This window comes from Artemia sp. Qi Xiang Cuo, chromosome 11 (genome assembly GCF_049724085.1).
Source record: "Artemia sp. Qi Xiang Cuo chromosome 11, ASM4972408v1, whole genome shotgun sequence".
Taxonomy (NCBI): domain Eukaryota; kingdom Metazoa; phylum Arthropoda; class Branchiopoda; order Anostraca; family Artemiidae; genus Artemia; species Artemia sp. Qi Xiang Cuo.
In genome coordinates, this window is record NC_142804.1 from 38,294,411 (window position 1) to 38,319,364 (window position 24,954).

A 24,954-nucleotide genomic window follows, 5' to 3' on the forward strand; every position below is an offset into this window, starting at 1 on the left:
AAAATGATAGTAATACTTAAAAAACGAGCCATATATTACCATAGAGGCGAAGATATTCTAAAGAAAACTGACCTGTTTCTCTGGATACTTGAATCATGCAGGCTTATCTTAGTTTTGACTAAATTTCTGATGGGGGGCAAAAGGAGGTCGGGGGCAAACTAGGGTCTGGAGGAGGCAGTTGCAACCTCCCCACCCTGCACCATCACAACCATCACTTGATTTGAGAAAATTGGCTCCAAATTCCCCCCCCCCTCCCAAAGATTTTGACGAAATTACGCCACTGGAGGTAGATATGAGAAATATCTTTTGAATGAGCTATTGAAATCTGTCTAGATACCTGCAATACCAATATGCCCAATAACAATACGCTCATACCGATACGCGTGATATAAATATGTCCGATATCGATACAGTGTGGAGCCCTTTCCCCAGGGACTATGGAGGGTCATATCGTGATCAAAACCAAAGATGTTGGCCTTTGAATTATGTTGAACAAAATGGCTATATCAAAATTGTGATTAGATGACTTTGGGGGGAGGGGGGCTAGTTACTCTCCATTTTTCGGTCACTTAAAAAAGGCACTAGCAAATTTAATTACCGTTTGAATGAGCTATTACACACCTCTCTATGATGTTCCGGTCACCCCCTAGCATTGCTAGAAAAAAAAGAAAAAAATCGGGGGACAGATCAGCGCTGCTACCCATGCAGAAAAGTGATTTTCCTTGTTGTTCAAGGAGGGGGACTCGCAATTTAAGACAAACTTTTAAGACAAACCGAAATAAAAGTTATGATTCCTGAATCATTGTTACCTGACAATTTTTTTCACTAGGTAGTTTTTTCAAAACGCGTTTTTAACTTTCGGTTACTATGGACCGTAGTTCGCTCTTTACTAGCTTGCAGCTACCGCTGCAACCATGATAATTATAATTTCCAACGTTTTAAGACAACCAAGATCAGTTTTGCAAAAACTAGGGGTAGGGGCAAAAACGATCTAGGGAGCAAATGCCCCTCTGCCCTCTCCCAATCGACCTCACTAACCGCAACAATGTCTTCGCCCTTCCAGGAGTACTGAAGAACCAGAGAGCATTCCAGCACATCGTAATTGGTTGACTGGCGGCTGTTACTAGCACTTCCTTCATCCCTGGCCGGATTTCATTATGGCCAAGCAAGTCCTCGTTTTTTTTTTTTTTTTTTTTTTGACTGGTCAAAGTCCTCAGGGTCAACTTCCTTTTTCCAGAGGCTGAAAAAAATAGTATATTCTGCTTTCATAATTAAATATGGCCCGAGATAATGCCCTTTTACTTTCGAGTGGCGGGGTGGTGGAAAGCTGGCCTGTGGTGAAAATTTGTCCACATCCATTCTCGTCTTAAGGAGTGAGATAAGAGAGCCTGGGTAGGACAAAAAACATCTTTTTGTTTCAATAGCAATCCTGAGTTTGACAAGCAGCTTTCTGGGGCTACCAAGCTGAACTACTCAGTAAGGGGCTATCCTGCTTTCTGTCCGTTCGAAAAGTTTGAAAAATTGTAAGAAGAACGGGAACATTTTCTTATTATTTCTTTTTATTTATTATATACTTTTTCCACCTGAAGGACTAAGGTGAACATCTACTTAGCACAAATGTGAAACCTACCCACTGGTCTTGAACGAAAGGAGGGGGAAAGGCCCTTGCCTCCCACTGTGTATTTGTCTTCACAAGCATAACTAGGGCTGGTGGTACGGCTGTAGCTTTTGTGCATCAAATAATCAGTTGTTCTAAAAATATTATGTTTTAATTATAGTTTTTTTTTAGTTTAAATATTTTTCATATTTTACGCTACGTTATATCCATATATACTTTGGTGAGGGGATGCAAATATAGTCTTTGGTCCACACAGTATATGATATGGTTAGGGGGTAGGGCGATATAGATAATAAATCTCACTCAGGCAGGGAGAGGGGGTTTTCACTAGCTTTTGTGGTATTCATCTATTTTTTACGACTTTTTTTGTAAGACATGAAGATATAGGAAGGTTAAAAAGAATTATCTGATATGTCTTATATTGCGTACGCGGACGACCTGCTAATTCTAAGCCGAACCAAGTCTATTTTGGCATTATCTGTGCAACGAATTTCTATGATGTTTCGGAATGTTGGTCTGTTTTTGAATGTTGATAAAAGCAAATATTTAATTTTCAATCCCAAATCATCAGCTCATTATTTGTCCTGTGGATCCTCAGTAATTCGCAATGTTGCGAGTTTACGGTAGTTAGGAATTGGTATTTGTTCTACACTCCCTTTTTTGCGACTTCAGGTTCTGAGAGATGTTAAAGAAAAGTTGAAGATTGGACATGCGAAAATTGTACCTAACCGTGGAAAATATTTACGCCGAGCTTTAGCTAAAATGTATTCCACATATCGTGACCATTCTGTCTTGTTTTTAAGTGGCATGAATTCGTTATTGAATAAGAATGATTTGTGCCAGATCCGAATTGCTTATTTAAGATATTGCAAATTTTTACTGTGCCTTCCCGCTGCATATAGTAATACACGTATTATTGAGAAGTATGGTGCTACCGACATTGTCCAATCGTTTGAATTACTTAGTGCTAATTTACCAAGACATACCTTTGTGTCCCTAGGCCCAAACCATATTATCCGTGTGTTTTGTATGAGATTAAATAAAAAAAACAAGTTTTTTTAACTGAAAGTAAGGAGCGACATTAAAACTTAAAACGAACAGAAATTATTCTGTACATGAAAGGGACTATCCCCTCCTCAATACCTCGCTCTTTACGTTAAAGTTTTTTTATTGTTTTAAAAAATAAAGTTGTGTGACAGATTCAAACTTTAGCGTAAAGAGCGAGGTATTGAGGAGGGGAAAGCCCCTTTCATATACGGAATAATTTCTGTTCGTTTTAAGTTTTGATGTCGCTCCTCACTTTCAGTTAAAAAACTTTTTTTTTTAATTTAATTTCTGAACGTTTTTGAATTAATGCAGCTTTGATTTTGGCTCAACGTACATGAATAATTAAAACGAAAATTACATATTAATTTTACTTTTTTGGCTAAAGGGCTTTCTCGAAATTTTGTTCAGACCTAGCATACGAATTAACTTACGTAACGAACTTCTATATTCGTATGCTTTATTACGTATATTAGGGAGTTTGCCCCCTAGTCAATACCTTGCTCTTTACGCTAAAGTTCGAATTTTGTTCAAATCACAAACCTCTGAATCACAAAGACCGGTTAATTCGAATAGATAGCTCTTTTGAAAGTACTAAAAAAAAACTTTAACGTAAAGAGCGAGGTATTGACTAGGGGGCAAACACCCTCATATACGTAATAATTTCTGTTTGTGTTAAGTTTTAATCTTGCTCCTTACTTTCAGTTGAAAAACTATTTTTTATTTAATTTCTGATAGTTTTTTAAATAATGGGAAATCCATCGCCCCCTTCATAGAAATGTCCCTTCCCCCAAGGAAACATCCTCCATGGAAGGATCCTCCCCCGTAAGCCCCTCCTACTACACCCCCCCATCAGAAAAAATCCCTCCTGAAACGTCTTTATACTTCCCATTAACCAATACTATATGTAAACAATGGGCAAAGTTCATAACTTCCAGCCCTTCCCCCGGGAACTGTGGGGGATTAAGTCATCCTCAAAGACAAATTTATTAGATCTTCGACTATGCTGAACAGAATGGCTATCTCAAAATTTTGATTGGCTGACTTTGGAAAAAAATGAGCGTGGGAGGGGGCCAAGTTGCCCTCCAATTTTTTTGGTCACTTAAAAAGGGCACTAGAACTTTTAATTTCCGTTCAAGTAAGCCCTCTTATGATATTCTAGGACTACTTGATCGATACGATCACCCCTGTGAAAAAAAAGAAAAAAAGAAAGAATAATAATAAAAAAAAAAAAAAACACCGCATCTGTGATCTATCTTCTGACAAAAAATACAAAATTCCACATTTTTGCAGATAGAAGCTTGAAACTTCCTCATTAGGGTTTTCTGATACGCTGAATCCGATGGTGTGATTTTCATTAAAGTTTTGTGACTTTTTGGGGGTGTTTCCCCCTTTTTTCGAAAATAAGGCAAATTTTCTCAGGCGCATAACTTTTGATAGGTAAAAATAAACTTAATGAATTATATCTACTTGAAATCAGCATAAAAATTTGATTCTATTGATGCATCTATGGGTATCAAAATTCCGGTTTTTCAGAGTTTCGGTTGCTATTGAGCCGGGTCGCTCCTTACTTACAGTTCGTTACCACGAACTGTTTGATAAAGGTTTCAGTTATCTATGTGTCAGTGTCAGCGTATTTGATTTTTCTTCCTTTTTAGTGTAATTTTGGCTACTCCGCTTGTTTTGTTTAAAAGTGGGTTATAGATAAATTATTATTGCAGAAATGTATTTTAAAAAAAAAAGAAATTTACAATCCTTGGGCATTTGTTTTTCAAAGAGTAAATGGACTATTAAAATGAGTAATGTATGAAGTTCTTTTTACTCAAGATACTTGTTGGCAACAGAAGTCCTCTGTGTGGGCTTCAAATCTATAAGAAACCCCGCCCCCGCCCCACGAATGCATCCCTGTGTATAATAAAGGGATAATCCTGATTGCACCTATAACTATGTTAACTGATTTTCTTATTTGCTTCTTAGTTACATTCCAAGTTCTTGACCACTTAGTGCTGATCATATTGGTTTCCATTTATTCAAATGTACTTTGATTATTTGCATAAACAATTTTAGACAATGAGGTTTGAAACGAAGTATAAAAACTGTTTGTCACGAACATGCTATCAAAAAAGATTTTGAAAATGAGAGGATACTAAAAGTAAGAATCTAATTCTTGACTGAAAATTATAGCATTTTTTACTATTCATTTCCTTCGGTAATGTCGTAAAACGATAGGAGTAGTCAGGGCTTGGGAAAGCAAAGCATAAGATCAAATTTTAATTGACTTTGTAAAAATACAGCACCTTCTCTGGGCCCATTTTGGGCCGTAAATCATTTCCTGAAAATCTCTTGACACACAGCAACCGTAAGATGATTTTTTGAAAAACCACTCTTCCTAATTATTACCGTTGTGATTATTATTTAGCACATAAAGAGTTATCGTTCTTTCACCTTTCATATTAGCATAATTTACAACGTAATTTTACGTCGTGTTGTCTTACGTAGCAAATTTTGTTCGTAACTTAGGCAGTGGAAAGCGAGCTCGAGCTCTGTTTAGAACATTACGCTACGTAAGTTTTTATTACGCAAAGGAAAGGTCAATATAGCAGCTGCAAGATAGAATATATGGACACTGCTGACTTTAGACGACGATTATATAGGTTTTATGGATTTTATCATTATCCCAGTGTGACGGAACATGTTTAAGCGTGAAAGGTCGTAGTTAAAGTAACTTAACTTAACCACTTAGCATAGAAAATTGTGCCTGTAGTGTGAAAGCCGCTTTAGGGGGGGGGAGTGAGTAATATCACTTGTAGTAATAATGGTCCAAAACTCTTAACCGGTGGTTTTCAAGAATACCTCCCGTATGTTCCTCCTCCAAGCCTCCTTAATAAACTAGGCAATTAAGGTACAAGTACTAATATATTAAATTAGATTATTAGAGGTTTGGTTCTGTTGGTAAAGCATTCGGCTTGGAATTAGAGTGGCTTGTATTCGAGTTCTGCTTTTATTTTTAATCATGGTTTTCTCCCTTCTATTCGATCATTTAGGATAATTTCACTATTTTTGTAAATGTGATGCACTCATTTTTTAACGCATGTCCCAGGAAGGTATTTGGTTAAGCATTTTGATTCAAAAGGGAATAGAGGTCATCCAGTCAATGGTTTGCAACGACATTTTGAGTATATCACTAAATCTATACCCCAACGAATGGCGTAATTTTGTCAAAATCCTGTAGGGGGCGGGTTCAACGTTTGAGGAAATTTTCCTAAATCAGGTGAAAATGACAGAGAAAACTGAAAAAAAAACCGAGCCGTATAGTAATAAGAAAGGTAAAGATGTACTAAAGAAAAATGACCTGTTTCAGTGGATGCTTGAATTATGCTGGCTTATCTTAGTTTTGGCAACATTTTTGGAGAAACTAAATTTCACCGGGGAGGGGGGGGCAAACTGGGGTCTAGAGGAAAACTCAGGTCTGGGAGGGAAAATTCCCCCTCTGCCCCATAGCAAATTATGCCCCCTACCCCAACTCCTTGCCAGTAAGTGGATGGAAAAGTGTAGGCATGTGGTTCTGGAACCGCTCAAAGTTGTATATTAAAAGAAGGATCACTTATTGTTATCCTTACTTATTCAAATTATTTACTTGACAGTTCCACCTTAATATTTTTTCTATACATAAGATTGTGCATCCAAAGAGGAAGAAAGACAAATGAAAACAGTTCTGTAGGAGAATTCAGGTAATTCTTCCCAACATTTTTGAAATGAAAACAAACAAAGTTTATAATACCATATATCGTACCAACACAAGAAATGATCTTTTTTTGAAACTCCCATTATTTCTGAGTAATAAGTGGCTTTTTATTTAGAGACAGGTCAAATAAATCCCTAAGCCTAAAGGCACATTTCTGTTGAGCAAGTATGTCGATACACAAACCTGTCCGCTCAGTTAACGTTTTGTGTCGTAGATACTCGCCTGGAGCTACTTTATTAAGTGCAACTAAATTTAGTTTTCAAAACAAAGAATTAAAGATCTATTTCTTCTTTTCTGATTTTTTTTTTACAAAAAGAAACGAAACTATGTTTTGATTGTTTTTCCACTTTAAACTTATTTTTTCCTTCAATTCTTTTACGACTTCCTAGTTCTGCTCCTTAATAAGGGTTGAGGTATCTTATCTCCCCTAGATTGGAGGTGGTTAGAAAGAAGGACCAACAATAAAACTGAAAACAAACAGAAATTATTCCGTATAAATAAAAGATGTCATAACAATGTTGTTTCTAAATTAAATTTTAATCAAAACCGAGCATAGATTTAATTAAAAAAAAAAAAAATCCGAGGGAAGTAAAGAGCGAAGATGAAACTTAAAACAAACAAAAATTACTACTTCACAGCCTATCTAACATACATCAATAGAAACTAATGCAAATAAATAAACTTGTGATATTTCCCTATGTTTGTAACATTACAGAAAACTAGCGCTTTACTGAAAAAAAAACAATATAGGAGTTTTGATACGGTAAAAGTAAACCTTTTAAGGGAACTTTTAACAGTATAAAAGTAAAGTATTTTTGGATTGTTGCTTTATTTTTTTCGTTTAGTTTGGCTTCGCTTCTGCACAATGAGCTCAGTTCAATGATTGATTGTCGTTTTGGATCTGAAAAGTACATTTCACGATTATTTTGTAGACAGATTAGAAGTGTCACTACAGACTCGCTTTAGAATTCGTATCACAACTTAAAATTCTCAGTTTTATAATTAGAATTAATTAAATCTCCGGACTCAATACTGCGGATGATGCGTTTATCTTTTAGAGGAAGATTAGATGAGGGTGAGATGTTACGTGAAAAATCAACACGTTTTTTTATCAATTGATTAATGAATTTAAGCTTATTATTTTTATGGCTAGTTTTTAAGATAATTTTGAGTGTATACTGATGTCACAGCTCCTGTTGGACTATGAAAAGCGTTATAGATTAGTTTGCTGTTGTGAGGCTACGCATTTACTTTTGACTTCTAAATCAATATTCTTGTTTTTTATGCTTGGCTTTCGTGTTTTCAGTAAAGCGTCATTTCTCTGTAATGTTACAAACATAGGGAAATATCAACAGGTGATTAATTTGCATTAGTTTTATTGATATATGTTAGATAGGCTGTGAAGTAATAATTTTGGTTCGTTCTAAGTTTCAACTTCGCTCTTTACTTCCCTCGCAAAAACTTGTTTTTTTTAATTATACCATAATGAAAGGCACGCCCTTTGTAACACCAGGCACCTAGACACCGGCCTATTATACATGAGGTCTTGGGTTTGAGTCCCTAAAACCCACAGTTGATTGTTCTCCTAAAAAAAAGATAGCTTTTTAACTGCTCTGTTTTAACAGTTTGCCTCATTGAGGATATCTTTTTTCAGGTTTGTCACATAAATCAATTCGGACACGAGTACCGACATGCGCGAGGTGCCGTAACCACGGAAAGATAACTAAACTAAGAGGACACAAACGCTATTGCCGGTTTAGAGCTTGTTCATGTAAACTGTGTGTCCTAACTGTCGATAAACAACGGGTAATGGCTGCTCAAGTTGCAAATCGTCGAGCTCTTAAGCAGGACGAAGAAAATGGAGTCTTCACCTCTATTTCTTATTCCTCAAAAACAAATGACGTTTCTATACCTGCTCATACGAGGACATCAGATCCACAAAATTCGTTAGTTGTGACATCAACCTCTTCTCTTATAATGAGTCAGCCGTCTGTTTCTAGGCTTGGATCCTTGCATATAGATCAAAATATACCTCAAAATAAACCATCTCAGACCCAATTTCTCCATCCAGGAACAAGAGAGATCCATTTGGATCCACCGAGCCACCTTCGGTCACCTGTCGAAGGAAAACTACTTAATTTACATCAATGTTTCATAAATGATGTTTCAACCATGATTTCACCCGGTACATTAAGAAGCGAACCCCTTCCTCTGCTAGTCTCATCTTCTTTTGATGATTTCATGAAGGCAGTACTACTTGATTTGCAGAGAAATATGAGACTCGAGAGTCATAATTTACCTTTATTAGTGTATGCTTTGGGCATATCTGGATGGAATCCGCAAGCTTTGATCGGATGGCTGAAACTAGGTTAGTAATATCTTCAATTCTTCTTTTAGTTTTGTTTGAAATGGAGATAAATTGTCGACACATTCAAATGCATGCTCTCCATCATTCAGTACCTTGAGCATATCTAAGGAGTGTGTTGGGGCGATGATGGTTACTCTCCTCAAGAAAAAACTCCTCCTTTTATTATCACTTTTCAGTCTTATAGCTTTGTTACTAGTTTATATCTTGTTCTTAGTTTCTTGTCTTAAATAGAAGAGAGGACCTAACATTTATACGATAAAGGAAACTGGGCTGCTTTGACAGATGACAGGGCGTGAGAGGGGAGTTAGTCGCTATCCAATCACTTTCAACTATTAAGAAAGGCACTAGCCCTTTCAATTTCCAATTGAATGAGCTTTTCTGAAGTTTCTACGACAACACTTTCAATAAAAACTTTATATGCCCCCAGGGCATAACTTACAACCCTTGCCCTGAGGGCTGTGGGGGGAAGGGTTGTCATTCTTAAAAACCTAATTTCCAAAACTTTCAACTACGTTGAATAAAAGGGCTATCTAAAAATTTTGATTGGATCTGTTTGGGGAAAAAGTGGGCGTGAGAGGGGGATATGTTACCCACAAATACCGCTCGACTGGTACCACGAGCACTAGCTCTGTAAATTTCCAACTGACCAAGTCCTTTTTGAATGATCAGCGACAAAACTTTCAATAAAAACTTCGTGTGCCACCAGAGCATAACTTACAACCTTGATCCTGAAGACTGTGGGGGGAATGCTCCCTTCAAACATATAATTTCCTGAATTTTGAGCGTCATAGGACCAATTGGCTATCTCAAAATTTTTATTGTATGTGTTTGGGTAAATGGTGGGCGTAGGAGGGGTGTTAGTTGCCTTCCAATCACTTTCGACTACTGACAAAGAAACTAGCCCTTTGAATTTCCAATTGAATGAGCCCTTTTGATGTTTCTACGACAGCGCGTTGTATAAAAACCTTGTATGCCCCCATGGCATAACTTACAAACCCTTGCCCTGAGGGTTGTTGGGGAGTTTCCTCCTCAAAAACATATTTTCTATGTGAAAATCCACTCCGCTGAACAAAATAGCTAACTCAAAATTGTTATTGAATGTCATTGGGGGAATGACGGGTGTGGGGGGGGGGCTAGTTGCCCTCCAATAACTTTTGAACACTAAAAAAAGCACTAGCCCTTTGAATTTCCAATCGAATGAGACTTTTTTGAAGTTTCTACGACAACGCCTTCTATAAAAACCTTATATTCCCCCAGGGCAATTTACAACCCTTGCCCTGAAGGCTGTGGGGGAGTGTCTTCCTCAAAACATAATTTCTATCTGGAAATCAACTACGCTGAACAAAATGGCTATCTCAAAATTTTCATTGGATGTATTTTGGGAAATGGTGGGCATGGAAGGGGTGTTAGTTGCCTTTCAAACACTTTCGAATATTAAAAAGGGCACACGCCACTCCAATTTCCAATTGAATCAGCCCTTTTCGAAGTTTCTAAGACAACTTCTTCGATACGAAGTGCCCTGTTCTAAAGGAAAAAATTATAAATAATACATCGTGCCACCAATGTTCTTATAGGCCCCCAGGGCATAAACTGAAAGCGTTACCCTAAGGGTTGTGGGGGAGTGTTATCCTCTCACGCAAGTTTTTTCTGGGGAAACCAATTCCGCTGAACAAAAGGGAAATCCAAAACGTTTTAGTGGTGGTGTTTGTGAGTATGATGGGCGTAGGGGGGAGGGGCTATTTGCCCTCCAATCACTTTCGACTTTTAAAAAGGACACTAGCCACTCCAATTTCCAATCGAATGAGCCCTTTTCTAAGTTTTTACGACAACTCCTTCGATACGAAGTGCCTGAGTATGGAAAAAAAAAATAATACATTGTGCCAACATCGTTCTTTACTTAGCGCTATTGCGCTGCCTATGATAAAGGAAACTGGGCTGCTTTGACAGATTCACAGTTGCTTTCCGAGTGGTTCAAATAGTAGTTATTAAACAGCTGAAATGTGAAGAGTCAGACATATTTATTTCCTTATAGAGTATAGACTATAATTAGCAAGATCATGTTTTATTTAAAAAATAAATCAGACGATAAATGTTTGTTAACGAAAAGAAACGTTGAAATTAACAAAATGAAGAAGAGGCTACCATTGATTTACTGCACAGGTTTTGTGCACTTCCAGTGATTACCAGTAGATTGTTTCCGAGGATTATTACAGATTAAAGAGGAAACTACTTTTTTTTTTACTTGTGAGTCATGTTTGGATACGGTTCAAATTCACATGTCAACAGTACTGTCGGGCCAGGATTTACCAATTGGCCCACTAGGCCCGGGCCTAGTGGTTTACAATGCCAGGGGCGCAATAAATTATCACTGCGTTATTTTTTCTTAACAAAAACTGGATTGATGTGATTTGTGGTCAAGATATCAAGTGCACTCCACTGCCGTGCTGCCTATTCACAGAAAAGGGATTTTAAAACAACACAGGAATTCCGTGGCCACTTATAAACTGTCAGATGTCTCCCAAGAATGGCAGCTTAGAGCTCGGTATCACCTCTCTCTTTCATAACCTTTGGCTCATCAATTGCCTTCTAATCAGTGCTTTCACTATCTCCGAATTTTCGGGGATTTCCCCGAAAACCTTGCAAAAACGGAGCGGCAAAAACGCTTGGGCCTAGAACGGTCAAAGCTTTAAATCCGGCGCTGGGTGCTGTTGCTTAAAGTATGAATGAAATATAAATATATTGTTCCTTATTACAATATTTTGCAAAATATTTCTCAGGCTATATTATGCAGTATGTCATCTGAGCCATCTAAAAGTGAAGCGAGCAGAGTTCTAACCTCGGTGCCAAAGTCCCATAAGATGTTGCAGAAGCTGTAGTCCATGGGTAATTGCTGTGAATCTACTCTTGTAACTATGTCTCCCGGGTGAAATTTGCCATTTCAAGATAAATCCAGAAATAAATCATACGAAGCAGACGTTGAATGTCTGTTTTGATTAACTTGTGACGGCCCCGAGCGACTTATTATTGGATGATTTACTAAAACATCCCTATCCGTGAAACTAATACCCAAATAACACCATGGTCACACCTGTGAATAACAGAGCGAATTTTTATGATTGACGTGGGTTTTTCTTGATATCAACTTCAGGCTCGCATTTCAGAGGCAGAAAATCAGAATGGGGAGAACATCGTTTGAAAAGCTTTAGGTTGTTTCAAACTATTTTCTACTAACACTATTTCTTTGTATCTTGCTATCGACAAGTCTGACTGTAGTCTTGACCGAGTATAATGCTGACATGTTGTGGCTAGAGAAAAAGCATGGCTTCACCTGATTAGTATAATAGAAACGGTTCTTGTATTTTTGGCATTTAGACAATGAATTGAAAAGTCAAAAAGAAAAAGAAAGAATTTTCTGTCGCAAAAAATAGTAAAATTTACCCCAAAGCATGAAAGTGCATAGTTCTAATGCTTACGTGGGACTGGTTAGAATTTTCTCCAGATGGGTGATCTGATACTAGTAAATAAAAGCAGGTCTAGATATCCATATTTTTATAGCACACTCGCGTTTTAGCCAAAGTATTCCTTAAAGAGAAGGTATCACCCGAGTCTCTTGGACGACGAGCCCTGAATGCTCCTCAACACGTTCGTAGTCCTTTTTTTTTGTTCATTGGTACAGTACTTCACACAATTCAAATTTGAGTCATTCTTCCTAGAACTAACGGCTTTGCTTACCTGATTAAAAAAAGTTTACCATGAGAGATAAATAGCGAAGATAAATCTTAAATCGAGCAGATGTTAGTTTATACAAGATGTTAGATAAAAAAAAACAAGTTTTTTCAACTGAAAGTTTTTCAACTGGAAGTTTTTTTCAGTTGAAAAACAAGTATTTTCAGCTGAAAGTAAGGAACAACATTAAAACTTAAATCGAACAGAGATTATTACGTATATAATGGGGGTTGTCCCCTCCTCAACACCTCGCTCCTTACGCTAAAGTTTTTTAGTACTTTTAAAAAGCGTCTTATTGTTCTAATTAAACGGTCCTTGTGCTTTAGTAGTCATTCTTAAAGATTTGGGACAACTTCCAAACGTTGGCATAAAATACGAGTTGATGAGGAGGGGGCAACCCCTTTATGTATGTAATAGTTTCTGTTTGTCTTAAGTTTTAATCTTACTCCTTACTTTCGGTTGCAAAAACTTGTTTTTTTATTTAATTTTATATAGTTCTTAAATAATGCCAGGAAATCTGACCCCACCTCTACGGAGAAACCCCCTCTCCACGGAAATATACTCTAGACAATTCAATCCTGGGTGAAAATTTACCCCGGAAAATTACTCTTAACCACTCTGCGCGTAAAATTGAGACGGAAAAGAGAAAGCGAGACATATAAAAAGAATTTTCTATAAGAATTCCGACAAATTCCCTCAGTGCATAATTTCCCCTGACAAGTTCACTCCCTGATAACTTCTCTCCCCATGAAAATTTCCCACTGGAAAAAAAAACAGCAGAAAATTTGTCCCCTTCCCACCCGAAAATGTATGCATACATCCCAATAACAAATATGCAAAAACAATGGGCAAATCTTATACCTTAACGACCTTTCCCCTGGGGCTATGGGGGGTCATGTTATACCCAAAAACATAGTTATTGGGCCTTTCAACTATGATGAACAAAATGGCTGTCTCAACATTTTTCTCGGATGATTTTGGGAAAAAAGGAGCGGGGGAGGGGGTATAGGTGCCCTCCAATTTTTTGATCCCTTAAAAAGGGCACTAGAACTTTTAATTTCCGTTCACATGAGTGCTCTCTCGATATTCTAGGACCACTAGGTCGTTACGATCACTCCTGGGGAAAAACAACAACAAAAAAACAACAAATAAACACGCATCCGTGATCTTTCTTCTGGCAAAAAAATACGAAATTCCACATTTTTGAAGATAGGAGCTTGAAACCTAATCAGTAAGGTCCTCTGATACGCTGAATTTGATGGTGTGGTTTTCTTTACGATCCCTTGGCTTTTAGGGGGTGTTTACCCCTTTTTTAGGAAATCAGAAAGATTTTCTCAGGCTTTTACCCTTTGATACTTAAGACTAAACTTAATGCAATTTATATATTTAAAATCAGCATAAAAAGGCACTTCTTTTAATATATCTATTCGTATCGAAATTCCGTTTTCTAGAGTTTCGTTTACTATTGAGCCGGGTCGCTCCTTACTTACAGCTCGTTACCACGAACTGTTTGATATGTTTACTATGAGTACAGAAATTAATTTTTACTACTTAAAACAAACATAAATTAAAATAAACAGAATCGTATTTTTTTTAATTTACGGAAACCTTAAATCGACTGTAAATTACTACAAATACGGGTGGTAGCAGAGCATGTGCCTCCCCCTCCAATTTGTTGTCCGTCTAAATTTTGAAAAATAACTTTCTGGTATTTTCATTAAAAGATACCTTTTTTTGGTATTTTCATTGAAAAAAGGAAAAAACAGAAAAATCGCCCCCTTTCTAAGATTTTGAAAAATACATTGTGCGGACCCCTGCATTTTAGTGAATTTGGTACCACTGGATTGCCACCCCTCAAGCCCCCTGAAAGGCTCAAGTGTCATATTAGATTTGTTCAAAACTAAATAGATAGCTTTAAATGAAATTTTCATCTAGTAATTTTATTTCATGAATATTTAAGAGGAATGAATTTAAAGGAAGACGCAACGGATAAATATGTAGGCTACTACATATCAGACTAATCAAACTAAATGAAATGTTACAAATAACTGACATAGAACTGGGTACATATTGTGTATGTCCACCCTTTCCCCCTAATCATACCCTTTCAGCTCTACTCTTTCCCCCTAAATCAAAGTTCAATGTCCATTTGTCCCCCTCATCACTCCCTGAAATTTTAAACCTGATACCCCTAGCCATTCCCAAGAAATTACAGATAATTTGCAAACTCAGGCGCACATAGTGCCTTTTGATTTGTTCAGGTACGTGTGTCGTTTCTAATGTATAACCTTGGAAAACTCTGGAAATCTTCGCCTAGCGATCAATCACTAGGAGTTCCTAGATGATCGGACAACCAAAACAAAACATGACCGCCTTTCTACTAAAACCTGTATGTCAACAGTAGGTAGTTTACATAATTTAGGGCCATTGCCTCTGGGACTGTGGGCATGATGTCGACCCTGGAGGGATACTTATAGAGACATACCTAGAGCAAAACAAGTGCATAGGAGAGGGACTGGTTGCATTTCAATCATTTCCGATTCTTGAAAAGTGTACTAGAACTTTCAATTCCCATCAAATGAGCCCCTCCTGAACAGTGGCGTAGCTAAAGAGCAGGGAGGACGGTTGCCTCCAGGTGCTGCTTCTGAGGGGGCGCTAAGTTGAGTTTTTTTTTTTACTTCTATTGTGGTAATGATGCGGGAGAGGGCCAAAAACTGACATTGGCCCTGGGGGCTGAAGACCCTCGCTACGCTTCTACCTCCCAAATTTTTACGACCACATCTTTAATATAAAGCAGCCAGGAAAAAAATAATGATACATTGAACGCATATGGCTGTGTTCTTCGGCAGTGCTAAAGCGCTGTCTCTGATTTTCTTGTATTTTTTTTTTAAGCTTTTAAGTCCAGTTCTTATTTTATTTATTTTTTGTAGGTAAAGGCTTCCCCCGACTTGGAGCCAAAATATCTGGAAATTTTTAAATTTCTTTTCCTCTGTAGTAGTTAAACATTTTACCCGATTTTTATTTACCTATGTTTTCATTTCGTGGTATAAGAAATTATTTACGTAAAGGAAGTTTTAGATGGAGAGGAGAGGTGTTATTATTATTATTATGGGTGGACTCACCAACTGAGCCAACCTCAGGCCATACTGGCCCAAAATTTACACACATCCCACCAAAAAATCAACGAGCTAACCAACAGTTTGGGACTAAGGGCCAGATGTTCCTTTCCTTATCGTACACCTTGCCAGTTCTCAGATTTTACCCTCCACAGCAGCATCTTCCAGATTAACATCCAGCTGGTTCCCGCTGGTATCTGGCCCCGGCTGGAAGTTCTCCTGTTTGATACCTTCATGTTTCGGGCATCTGACATTTTTGGCAAATTGGCGAATCAGGTCTTGTGATTCTAGTCAAATGATTATGAAAATAACCAGTCAATAACCATTCAATAACCTTCAATAACCATCCGTATTTCAGACCCTACAAGTCAAAGAGGAGATTTTTTCAACGTGAGATTAAACTTTGGAATTATTTCCTTTATTCCTTTACATACCGCTATTATGTGCAATTCTGCTGAACCCTTTCAAGGGCCCGTCTCCTATCGGTAGCTTTCTAGTAATTCTGATAGACGGGAATGAAAGGTTCTGGCCCATAACTAGTCATTGATGCACCAGCCTTAGCTGCTTCTTCTGTCAACTCGTAGTCTGTAATCCAAGAATGTCCCAGGGCCCGCATCAGCGTGATACGGTTACCATTGGAAGCTAGTCTGTTTAAAGCTTCATAGCAATCCAATTCACTGTTTTGTCTGCTCTTAGTCAGGGATGGTGTTGAAGGAGGTATGGGCTCAATGCCCCTACTTTAAGCTCTCCAGTACAAATGTCCACCATTCGTGAGGTGTGTAGTAAATGCATTTTGAGTTACACGGAAAAAAGGTATTTTAAAAATCTAGAGAGAACAAAAACATCTAGAAGGCAAACAGCACCTGACCCCCCCCCTAACTGGTGCCTCTAGCGACAGTTAAATTAATCAATTGCCCTGCAATGGGCTCCAATTATGCAGATTGAAAATCCCAGAAAGACTTCAATTTCAACTAGGTGTGATATCTTAATCGTGATTTACTAACTTAACATCTTCTGATGTAGGAAAGCCAAATCGGAATCATAAGGATTTTTAAGTGATCCGTCATGGGTTGGAAAAGGTAAAACAAGGGTTCTCACTACAATCGGGTCTTCGGTACCCGGACCAGTGCTCTTTGGGACTTAAATTCGAGATAGTAGTTCACTATTTTCGGGACTCTAAGGTATCTGAAGTGGGGATAGCAGCTTGTTAAATTCGGTAGCCTAGGAAATCTAATAAATTGGATTTCAGTTCTGACATTCTTTTTTATTTGGGTTCCGAGGTGTCGGTCAGAATTTTTTCTAATATTTTTCATCTATTGGAGCAACCACGGATATTTTGTGAAAATATCCACGGAAATATTACATTCTCTTTCCTTCACATTTCTAGTTCTTGGGGGTAGAGGAATCGAGGTATTACATAGGTCCTTACTTTTCCCCTATTTTCTTCGACCTAGATTATCAGCTTATGTTTTCCTAGCAGATTTTTTTTTCAAATAATGATCTCAACGGTACCCCTCAGATGTACTATGATATTATCTACAGTGCTTCAATGACTTTCCTGAACACCGGCCTTAGCAATCGGCATACCAGATTTTAGATTCATTTAAATTTCTTGGGTACCAAAATTAGCAGTTTGCTGGCCAAACTTTAGAGTCATATAGAACCGACTCGGGTACCGAAGCATCTACTAAGTTTCACCATAAAACAAGCCTATATTTTCGAAGTTGGAGGATGCGTGAGGGGGTGTACGGGTACAAGGGACCATAATTTTAACAGGGTATGATATATCTATCTTTCTATTAGAAAAAAAGGGGAGGGAAGTCGTGGTATTAAGTAGACAGAAGCTAAACGGCCTCAATCCAGGCCCTCAAACATACAGATTAAAATACGTTTGAGTAACGAAGTAACATGTCTACCTTTCTATTGAGGAAAAGATTAAACGGTTGGTGATGAAGAAATTACGGGACCAAGGGCCTTATACTCGGTTCTTTAATCATATGTATTGAAAATCTTGTATGACTCATTTCAACAAGTTGCAGTCTATCCACCGATCTTTAAACAATGAAGGAAGGGTTCTGAGGGTACACGGGCCCAAGGACTTTTTCCCCAAAATCATCTAGATTTGAAACCCATAAGAAAACAAAGGTGGGGGGACGGACCCAAGGGCTTTTAATCTGATGGTTCCAAATTCCTTGCATGACTCTAATTTCAACAAGGTCTATCTTCTTTTTTATACTAGAATATACTTATGATCCTTTGGTTTTAAATGAGCTGTTTAAATAATGTGTAACAGCAAACAATGTGTAATGCGCACCTTTGTGCTGCGTTCACCTTGTTGTGCCTGGAGGCACATTTTTCTCCAATTCTGCTTAAAATGGCTATTTTGAAATTTTACTTTAGTTCCATATAAGGCAGGAGGGATGTGCTACCCGGGGCACCTGAGGCATTGAACGAGACCAGATTGCCCTCTCATTATCTTGACTTTTAAAGGCAGCGCAAGTGTTTCTAATTTACGATCAAATTAACCCTCCCCAAAGTTTCTGCGATCAGGCGTTCCGTATGATGAGGCTGAAAAAAAAGAGCCATCATAATAATATATGGAAGACAGAGACATATTTGCTATGTTTACGCTAATGTACCTAATATGTATAATGATTTTTTTTTTGCTTATTATTCGTAAAATAAAATACTATACCAGTATTACAATGCTACTTTTGATTTTACTTGATTTTTATGAAGAGTGCAGTAGTATGTTACAATCCCTGATTGATTTATTCTTTGTATTTTTATTTTTATAATCTTGTAACAATCTGTTCTTCTTTCAGCCCATAGCTCCGTCATAAAACTTGGAATTTTGAATGGCTGACACTAGGAAGAAAAAGTTTTAAAGTTTTTAGCTTTAAGTGATTTGGTTCAGTGATTTTTTGCTCAAAAATTCCTATAGCTTTTGTTGTAAAAATTAGGTTTTAAAAGTGGCCTTAAATGTGTGATTAAAAAAGTTCATGCTTCCAATGTTTCTGCTTGAGTAGGTTAATTTTATTGCGAAACTAATAGCAGAGCCTATCGGATAAATGCATAAAAACGCATACTGTCTTGTGAGGATTGGAAGCCTTTTCACTCCGATTTTACAATGGAGAAATACTCGCTTCAGGTACCTTAGCATAATTCCACATGACTTTTATTATGGTTAGAGATTAGCTGGGAGTTATCTTCGTTATTAAAACTAATAGCAGAGCCAATCAAATACAAGCGTAAAAGCGTTTACGCTCTGGTGAGGATAAGAAACCAACTGACTCCGATTTTACAATCGAAAAATACTCGCTTCAGGTACCCTGGAAAAATTTCACATGATTGTTTTAAGATTTGCAATTCCCTGGGTATTGCCGACATGATCAATTATATAGATACATTAAGGAACAGAAGGCTCTTAAATTACCAGCTCAAACTAAGACAAGTAAAAAAAACAAGGAAAAAGAAATTGCATGTGTTTCAGACCAATAGCTTCTGTTGGTTTTAATTGCCTAAAAGGAGACAAAAAAGGAAAAGTACGAAAAGAAAACCTATAAAAGGAACATAAGAACGTCAGTAATACCAGGTTTAAAATAATTGAATTCGAAAGGAAGACTGAAATAAACTATAAACTAAAGATATGCAAATAAATTCTAAATCCATTTAGTAATCAAAAGAATAAATCTAACCTTTTTAATCTCAGATTAAATTAACGTGCAGTTTCTGCAAAACATTAAAATTGCTCTTTCTCTAGAAAACTGCTACTACTGCTACTACTACTATTAACAACTTACTGCAGCACCAAGATGCCTGAGGCCAACACAGCGCCGTACGCTCCTTCTCTGGAAAACCTTGGAAAAGCGGCACATTATAATTTGTACCCTTTTTATATTGGACAAATGTTGATTTTCTGGATATAATCAAAGGATGGAAATGAGAATTTTCTCTTTTAAATCTTGCTTAAAAAATCTTCTGGTGGTACTTCTCCGCCCAACGGAAGATTTCCTGGTGGTACTCTTCTCATGGTTACTACATTCCCTGAATCCGCGAACTTCCGCTCAATTTCAAATTTTTGACTCACTTTTGAGTTGTTGTCCCATTTCACCTGGACAATATTTAGCAAAACCTTAGAAATAATTCCTCTTTTGAACTGTTCAAAGTAATTCCTTGCTTTCATTCTATTTTACAGATAATAATAGCGTGAATAAAATGGTAAACTGAATGTGGAAATGTATGTCCAAGTGTTTGTGCTGTGCGCCCGTGAATTCTTTATTTCATCAACAAAATTCAGGACAATAATTATCAAAACATACCCGTCTCAAAAGTGTTTTTCCAAAAGTGTTGATCGGATTTATGCAGTACTAAACTCCCTGATAAGGAAAGCCCCCTCTTTTTTGGCTAGCTATTTGTGGAATTATACAGATTTTGGACTCAAGGTGTATACTCCTGGGGTTCAAGGTCCAAGGGTTCGCTTCAGGCACTCCAAGACTCGATATTCAGAGACTAAGACTTGAAGACCTTATTATTTTCACTTTTGAAAATAAATTTTGGCAGGCTGCATTGTATATTTCTAAATGGAGGATATCATTTTATTCACAAAAACATTATTTGTCAAATCGAAAAAAGAAAAAGTAAATCTTATACCTTTCCAGATATAAACGAATTAGATCTGATTCAGAAATATCAATACTTTTCAAAACTTGCATTTGAGAGCAGAGAACCAATTACTCATATTTGGCAGGCTGTATATTAGGTCAGAAATTTTTGGCGTAAAACAAAAATATAGGCCTCAGATTTTTTCCTGAATTTCAAAGAAGATACATTCAACAATATCTGTGCCACAAACTCACCCCCCCCCCCCTGCTGACTTTGGTTGGAACTCATGAAACTTAAAGATAACGTAAAAAATCGACGCTTATTATGAACAAATCAAAAGCTATGAGGCTGAAAAAATTTGCCCGATTTCTGAAAAACGAGGAAACCTCCTCAAGGTTCAAGTGATCTTAATGATAAAAACACCATCAAATTCAACACATCAGTAAATTCTATTGCAGGTTTCAAGCTCCCATCTACCAAAATGTAGAGTATTGTATTTTTTTCGAGAAACTATATATTGTACTATGTATTGAAACTATGTATTGAAAGAAACTATATATTGTACTTCCCAGTTTCAAAGGTAGTAATGCCGAACGGTGGCGTATTCGTTCCTAAATAGTCAAGCAGTCCATATAAAATAAACGGGCAATACAGACACGTATTTTAGATCTTATTAAACCAATTTGATCTACTTGATGTTTGATGAAAATTATGTACAGTGATCTAAATTTCGCATCGGCAATTATGGAAGAGGGCCAGAGAGTGATTAGAAGAGGCCCAGAACTGATCTCTGAAGCAGAGATCAGTTTTTTTTCTATTTTTGCTTTTAGTCTATTTCTTCCTTTTTTGCTGTTCATCAGCAATACTGCTATGTAAAAACAAAAGATTTTTTTATTGTTTCTTAACAGGAAACCATGAACCCGTTGTCCTCTTCTTTGCTTTAGCTCCAGATATGGAAAAAAAAATCTTTGTTGCTTTCCTTTCAGCAAAAATAAAACAAAATATCCCACTTGTTTCTCTCTTGTATTATTGGATACTGGTGCTGCCCAAGTTTTATATTTGTTTACTTGTTTCGTTTCCCCCCTTTTTTAATGTCCCTTTTTTATATTTTTGTTTTGTTTAGTTTGACCAGTTTTTATCTTTTGATGTTTTTTTTTACTGATATCTCAGTTTAACTAGTGACTAACGAATGATTTTTTGATGTGAGTTTTTTCGTTTTCGTTTTCATAAGATCTAAAAAATTTTTCATAACATCTAAAATTTTAAAACTTTAGTTTTTTTGGGTTTAAGGGGGAAAAGGTACCCAGGTTAGGTTAGTTTAGGCTACGTCACCTATTTAATATATGCTATGCTTTACGGAGGGGGTTTAGGAGGGGGAACGGTACCTAGGTTAGGTTACGTATTTCTGAAGTCCATATGGAAGAGGAGAGTTGCCTGGTGCCTAAAAAGTGTATTTGTACACTTAAATTTTCTGACTTTCCATGAACCTGCATATAAATATTGAAGAGGATACTGGGGGGAGGGGAGGCATAGATTAATCTCTAATATACCTTCATTTCGACTTAGCCTGAACATAGGTGATGCAGGGTGATAACTGCCTTCTTATTAAAGTAAAATGTTTTCTTTGTACCTTAAATGATTACATTCACTTGTTTGGTGGCCGGTGTTTACCCCCTGCCCACCAGAAAATACCCCCCCCTGGAAATTACCCCTTGCGGAAATATCCCCCTCTCCCTGTGGTAAATACCCCCCGGAAAATATCCCCCCCGCGTCTGATTGGTCTCCAATCACTGTCGACTTACTAAAAAGGACTAGAACTCTCAATTTCTGATCTAATGAGCACCCTCCGAAGTTTTGAGACCATGAGATGGAGGTGTGGATGAGGAAGGGCAGGCCCCCTACCATAAGGAGTAAATTCTGCTCAGTTTTGGGTTTGATGATACTCCTTACTTTCATAATGACAGCGTAGACCAGAAATATTCCCAGAAATGATAAGGGAGTAGATATCAATTTCACATTTTTGATGTATTTTTTAAAGTTTCTTTTGTATCCCCCCTGAAAATAATACCCCCCCCCCTCCAAAAAAATCCTGGTTATGGTCCTGGGGATTGTATATCAATTTCTGCCTCCACCCTTCCCTCGTCTCTCCCTTAGAACTAATTCTGTATTAATCTGATGGCTCAATGGGAGCTAGAATGTTTTGGCATTCAAATGCACCCTTTGAGATATCTCCGTCCCTCCCTGACTACAAGACAATCAGAGACACCTATTGTAGAAGTTTAAGTTCCTTTTTAAGTTTTGTAATTTGTCCATTGCTTACAGACAGGCCTAGTATTCATTATTGGGAAACATACGGATATTTGTCGTGACGGAGTTTTCTGCAGCTGGGAATTGTCTGGGGGGAATCTTTAGTGGGGAGAAATGTTTCGGGAATAATTTCCTTTCAGTGGGGATGTATTTTCAACGAGTGGGTATTTTCCGGGGGTGTATTTTCCACAGGGTGGTGTTTTCCGGGGGGGGGGGTATATTTCGGGGTGGTATTTTCTGGAGGGAGTATTTTCCGCGGGGGTATTTTCCAGGGGTAAACGCCTGAAACCGTTAAGAGAGTAAAATTTTTATGATAATTCCAAATATATAAAGTTCATTAAGGTTTAATTAACACGGCAAAAGTTACCAGCATGATAAAATTTGCTCTATTTAGAGAAAAGGGGGAAAACACTTGTTCAACTATGTTCTTTCATTCGTGAACTTATTTCACATTTCTAATTCATCCTAGCTAAACTGCTGCCATTCATTTTTTTTTTCAATGATTTCGATTGCTCTGGTCACTTGTTACCAGGGTTGCCACCACTGCCAGTTTCTAAAGTGCTACAATTGCCAAAATGTGCGTGTCACAGTGATTTTCGGTGCTATAGTAAAAAAAAATTGACTGTAATAGTGCTAAAATAGCACCAAAATAGCCCTTTCGTGCTATTTTAGCACTATTTTAGCAATTCTGAGCACGTGCTACAGTGCTACACATAATGAAATAGTGCTAAATATTACTTTCGTGCTACAAGTGGCAACCCTGCTTGTTACTACACAAAAATATCCAGAGTGCCAGAAATTTTTTTATTAATCCTCAGGTAATTTTTGCGCTACAAATCTAGGACGCCACCACAATGTAAAAAACAATTTGATTTCCATCAAAATGTTTTGCTTGAATTCAAACAAATAATAAAAAAATCCTATTTTTCTGTTGGAATTGTGACTTGCTTATAACTATGATTAATAACAAATTATGGAAATTATTAAGATTTATTTACTTTTTAGTAGAAAAAATGTAATCTTCAACGTAAATACCTTATAATAATCAACACGGTTTGAATTTCAACAGTAGTTTGAAATTTCTTGAATATCATTTTAAATTTGACTATATGACCATTGAAAGCAATGTGTTCAGTATAAATTAAATTCAAATATACGAATTATAGCAGAAAAAACGGGATGCTAATTGAATTATGAGTATAAGAAGATAGTATAAAAATAAGGAAATATACATTTACTTTGAAATAAGTTAAGCTTACTTGTCTGCAAAATGAACACGCAGAAATTTATGCACGAAAATGATCTTTTAACTTTTACATTCGCTTTTTTTAAATACATTTTTTGTGAGTTTCTGTAGGTAGAAGATTTCTTAAGATGCTTCCCTAATCTTAACAGTACTAACGGTGAGTACTGCGTAACGGTGAGTAACGGTGAGCGTTAAAAAAAATTCTTCCCTGGATTTGTCATAAATTTGCTGCTTACACTGAATAAGCAAGTAAACAAATATATCAAAGGAAAGAAGACGCATGTAAGGGTATTTCAGTTAGACCCCGGCGCCGCTCCGGCGGATTGACCGAACGCCGCCGACAAGAGGCCCGGTCGAACGCCGCTTAAGTGTCGCAACACCGCTGGCGTGCCGCAGGTGCGCCGCCTGCAAAGGCGGCAGCGTTCGGTCGAATTTAAATTTTGCGGCAATTCTTTATTGCGTCAACCGCAAAGTCGGAGCTTTTCCTTCTCGTGTGATTTAGTATTTCGATTTCCCTGATTAGAAATCAAGCAGGGTTTGCACTATCCCCGAATTTTCGAGTATTTCCCCGAAAATGTATGTTTCACCCCGAAAAAAAATTGGGTTCCCCGAATCCCCGAAAATCACGCAATCACGGTGCCGCCCCTAGCGATTTATCACCAGTGACTTTCCCTGCTAAATATTAATTTGCATACCATAATTCTTCATTACGCTCAGGTTTGCCAACTTTCGTTTCTTGTTCTTTTGCATAAGAACCAGGCCGATGCAATATGCAAATACATTGCAAATACTGCAATATGAACAGGTCTGCAAAAGTTGACAAAAAAAGTATCGTCTTAATGAAAAGAGTTTAAATAATTTTAAAACCGGTTTCCCACTTGCAATTCCTTACATCATTCGTAGTCAAGAATTTTATTTTCAAGTTGAATAGAATTATAGAATGCAACATTCACTACAGTTTGATTTTGAAATTGATAGCAGAAAGATCGTTTCCACAGCTAAATTGTAAGTTTGCAGAATTTTTTTTTCTTTTGCTGTTTTTAGATAAGATTTTCTTAACGTTTAATACTCAATTGTTGAACGCCTGATAGATTAAAGAAAATACAATCTTCTGTCTCAAAGTATTTTACCCCCCCCCTCCCCAAAAAAGAACCTCAAAATTTAGGTATAGACTAAGCT

The 24,954-nt window shown here is 37.2% G+C and overlaps 1 protein-coding gene across 3 annotated transcripts in view; it reads left to right on the plus strand.

The window, feature by feature from the left end:
- LOC148946951 (uncharacterized) overlaps positions 1-18,625 on the plus strand; it is a 37,396-nt gene extending 18,771 nt beyond the window's left edge. For all 3 annotated transcript variants that reach the window (XM_089097211.1, XM_089097212.1, XM_089097214.1), the window contains 2 exons: positions 8,062-8,775; positions 18,443-18,625. In XM_089097211.1, the coding sequence (XP_088953337.1) occupies positions 8,062-8,775; positions 18,443-18,483 (755 nt within the window). In that variant the 3' untranslated portion in view covers positions 18,484-18,625. The remainder of the gene's footprint in view (positions 1-8,061; positions 8,776-18,442) is intronic.
- The last annotated feature ends 6,329 nt before the right edge of the window (positions 18,626-24,954 follow it).